Genomic DNA, 4295 nt, shown 5'->3' with positions numbered 1-4295 from the left:
CAGAGGTAACTTATTCCAGGCTCACATTCTGGGACTATATGGCAAGTCAGGCTTACTCATTCTGGGCTCGCACTTCATGTCCAAGACCCAGTATCGTCCATGCACCAGAAGATACTTGTTTTCCTGCCCTGGTTCTAGTTCCCATTCCAGGAATTTGCCTAGAGCCTCAGTCTTCTCCTGCCTCTTCTTGCTATCATCTCTCCGGGTCATTAGAGCCTTCTGCCTTCCTATTGGGATACTCACTATTCCTACTGTGAACCATATTCAAACTATAATTAGAAATTATTCTTCTCTTGTATTTAGAACATGCGAAGTGCATGAATAAATGGCGGAGACAGAGGAGACCCAATCAGAAAGGTAGAAGAATAGATTCAGACCAAGAGGGCGGGTCTCCTTGCCGCAGTGGCAACTCCAGAGGAGAGTATGAACTGCGGCGGCTGGAGTCATGGCAGGGCAGGCCTTTAGAAAGTTTCTTCCCCTCTTTGACCGAGTCTTAGTTGAAAGGAGTGCAGCTGAAACTGTAACCAAAGGAGGTATTATGCTTCCAGAAAAATCTCAGGGAAAAGTGTTGCAAGCAACAATAGTAGCTGTTGGATCCGGCTCTATAGGAAAGGGTGGAGAGATTCAACCAGTTAGTGTGAAAGTTGGTGATAAAATTCTTCTCCCAGAATATGGAGGCACCAAAGTAGTTCTAGATGACAAGGATTATTTCTAATTTAGAGATGGTGACATTCTTGGAAAGTATGTGGACTGAAGTCATTATTAAAATGGCATGAAGTGAAGCTGCCCATTCTGGTGAAGTTGTGAAATCTTTCATCATGTAAATAATTTTCATGTCTCTCTTTTATAATAAACTAATGGTATCCAAAAAAAAGACCAAGAGAGAAAAGGGTTTCAAAGACAAAATTGTCAGCAATGCTAAAGGCTGCAGAGAGATCAAATCATTTGCACAGCAGGAAAACACAACTATGTTGGATAGAGTGTCTCTGGGTATCTGCAGTTTGGAGCTCTGTCTTCAGTTCACTAGGGCACAAACACTGCACATCTTGAAAATCAATTTAAAGCTGTCATTTTAATTGGATTGAATGAATCGATCTTTGGTACACAGCTATATTGACCATCACGTGCTGGTCTCCTCTAGCCGGAGAAAACTAGAAATTACCTTTTGTACTGACAACCTACAACTGACAGAATGAAATGATTCTACTGCTTGCAGGCAACAGAAAAAATTCAGAGCTGCTTCCCCTTGCTCCACAGAACCAGGACAGCCGTGGGATTGTGGGAGATACACAGGGTGCTCAGGGCTTCTCAGATCTATGCACAGAGGGAGCAGCAAAGCAGGATCTACTAACTGCAGGTTCAGCATCAGCTGTGGTCTCTGGGAGACGCCTCTGGAAATGGCAGCTCTGAGCTGGGGCATAAGGAGAGCTGGGCTGGAGAGGGGATGTAGTGGGTATTTATCACTTTCCTGCTCTGCAGCATCTATTCTCTTCTTTTGATAACACTAATAGTCTTTTAAATAAAAGTGCCCTGCCCTGACCTCGCTGAGGGTAGAAGAGTGACTCATAGAGAACAGTTTAATTTTTTTCCTGGGACTTTGAATCTTGCATGCCATGTTGCAAAGACAGGGGGGGAAAGGCTGGTGTTCAGTCATTGCTGTGCTAGACTCCTGGTGTTGTCCTGGACCCTGCCTCTTCATAAGGAAGAGGCTTCCTCTTTCCCCTCTCTGATTGCCCCAAGAGCCAGCCATGGTCCTACCAATATATTTCCTTCTTGCTTGATAGAGTTAGTTCTGTTGCTCTCATCCAAAGAACTCTGATTGATGCAAATACCATGCCAAGAAGTGGACCGCTCCTTTTTTATTCCCCCCAATCCCAACCTGAATTTTCCTTAAGGAAGCCTGGGGAATAGAGACCCCTGAGCACTTGCTCCCCTTTTCCTCCCATGGTAGTATTAAAGCAATTATTTCTCTTCTGACACTGATTCTCTTCAAGCCACTGCTCACCCTCGTTTCCCACATGTTGTGGCTTAAGTCACAGCAGAAGGGAAAGCCTGAAAATCATTTGAATGTAAATTGAACTGAATTTGTAAATGAGACAAAATTAGACATACACACATGCTATCTACAAAGGTTGGGAATGGAATAAGAATAGACCACATGAGACAAAAAACAATATAATGTGTTCCAGAGAGAAATGTGGTGACAGTTTTGCCAGGAACCCCAGCTATAATGAACACCTCTTTATTATCACTTTTCTGGCCATCCGAGAAACAGCCAAACTCTGAATGAATGCTGGGATATATTACATTACTTTCTCTTTGTATTACAGTCAGACGTTGTTTCTGTTTACAGTTACATCTTTGGCAGGCCTTATTAATTAGCACTGCCAAAACCAATTGTCTAACCCCAAATCTGATCAAGTTACAGTGTGCAATTGTGGTAGGTCCTGAGACATGCTGACTTTCCAACTAAGCTTTACCTTAAACCTAAATGGCATCTGTTTGATCAGTAAACATCTGGAGGGCATATCCAATCCTCAAGTTAATTAATGTTTATATGTTTCATCTTCCCACCAAATTTGTAAGCTTTGAGAACCATGGTGTAGTGGAGAAAGCATAGACTTAGGACCAGACAGAACTGTGAGCCCGTGCTCCATGCTCTGCCACTTACCACCTGTGTTAAACTCAGGCAAGTTACTCAACCATCTGAGCCTCTGTTTCCTCATCAGAAAATGGAGAAAAGTGGAGCACCTGAGTGGCTCAGTTAGTTAAGCTTCCAACTCTTGATTTCGGCTCAGGTCATGATCTCAGGGTCATGGGAGCAGCCCCGCGTCAGGTTCTGCACTGGGTGTGCAGTCTGCTTGGGATTCTCTCCTTTCCTCTCCCTTTGCCCCTCCTCTCCTCCCTCTCTAAAAAAAAATTAATTAAAATTTAAAAATAAAGAAAAGAAAATGGAGAAAAGAATCACTACATGATTATCAAACCTGTTAGTGTATGTTAAACTTCATTCTGTTTTTTCTGTTTCTTTCTCACAATGCCTGATGTAGTATTCTGCATAAAATGGACATTAAGTAAATATCAGGCACCACCTAGTCAACATTTATGGAATACTGTGTACCAGGAACTGCAACAGGTCCTGAGGACACAGCCATGAAAATTCAGCCTTCAATCAGCCTAAGTTCTCCATCATCAGGAAACATGGCTGCTGATGGCTCTTGGCACATAGCTTTACATCACACAACATCAGCATCAGAATGGCCTGAAACTTGTTCCCTATGTCAAATTCAGAATGTCCAAGAAGGACTCCATTTGATCAAGCTTGTGTAAGGTTTCCACCCAGTTCTAGTTAACTGGCTAGTTAACTGGCTAGAAACGTAAGCTTCTTTACTGTGACTGTCTCAAGTGATACATACCCCAGAGACAATCAGCACTGGCTATAAGACAGTAGGTTCTATAAGACAATAGTTCCTCCCTTTGATTTGTTCGGTGGATAAAGGAACATTTCCCAGGAGGGCTGTGCATGGAGAGAATGCTATTCCAGGCAGATAATACAGCATCTGTCCATGTCAGTGTATCTCAAGAGCAGGGTCTTTGTCTTCTTGGTCTTACTTATCTGCCTCCATCTAGTACCTGTGCATTTGTGTTTGTGGAAAGGAAGAATATAGAAAAACCAGAGAATATTGAATTGCTAATTCTGTGGCAATGGTTGTCCCTATAATGTAAGCTCAGAAAAGGGAAGAACAGTGTGGGATTTACAGAGCTCGTGGAAGAGATAGGACTTTAATTAGGCATCCAAGAATGATTTAAGATTTGACTAAGTGAGGAAGAGGGGAGAAGGCATTTCAGAAATAACCTGGCTTATGTGTTTATGTGAGGGGTAGGGGAAAGCAATCAGCGTTCAAGTGGGCCTTACTGGAACAGTGAGGAAATACGGACAAAGAGGATAAGTAAATTATTGGAGGCAGACTATTTAAACCCTAGGAAACAGTCTGTTCCTAATGTGTTAGTAGGCAGCCATATAAGTTCTTGAGCAAGTGAGGGACGTGAAAATTAATTTAGGAAGATTAACAGTTGCAATGGTGACCAGGTGTTCTGTCAAAACAAGAAAGATACAATCCCCGCCTTTTAGCGTCCCTTCAGTGGGGGGACATGATAAGAAAATGCATTACTACAATATTGATAATCCTATGACCCTAGACTTGGGTTTGTGTTTCTCACTATGTTTTATCTGAAAAGTGGGATTCTACACTAAAGACAACATTAAGAAACATCCGTAAACCAATGGGGCAGCAGCA

The 4295-nt window shown here is 42.5% G+C and overlaps 1 protein-coding gene across 1 annotated transcript; it reads left to right on the top strand.

Moving 5' to 3' along the window:
- The first annotated feature begins 445 nt into the window (after nt 1–445).
- On the top strand, nt 446–715 carry LOC116649695 (10 kDa heat shock protein, mitochondrial-like). The gene has a single exon (XM_032432763.1). The coding sequence runs from the start codon at nt 446–448 to the stop codon at nt 713–715; it is 270 nt and encodes an 89-aa protein (XP_032288654.1).
- The last annotated feature ends 3580 nt before the right edge of the window (nt 716–4295 follow it).

Source organism: Phoca vitulina, unplaced genomic scaffold, assembly GCF_004348235.1.
Source record: "Phoca vitulina isolate PV1807 unplaced genomic scaffold, GSC_HSeal_1.0 scaffold49, whole genome shotgun sequence".
Classification (NCBI taxonomy): Eukaryota; Metazoa; Chordata; class Mammalia; order Carnivora; family Phocidae; genus Phoca; species Phoca vitulina.
This window is presented reverse-complemented; position numbering and strand designations above follow the sequence as displayed.

Excerpts from the sequence above, each read along its gene's own strand:
- LOC116649695 (XM_032432763.1), top strand. The coding sequence starts at position 446 with ATGGCAGGGCAGGCCTTTAGAAAGTTTCTTCCCCTCTTTGACCGAGTC.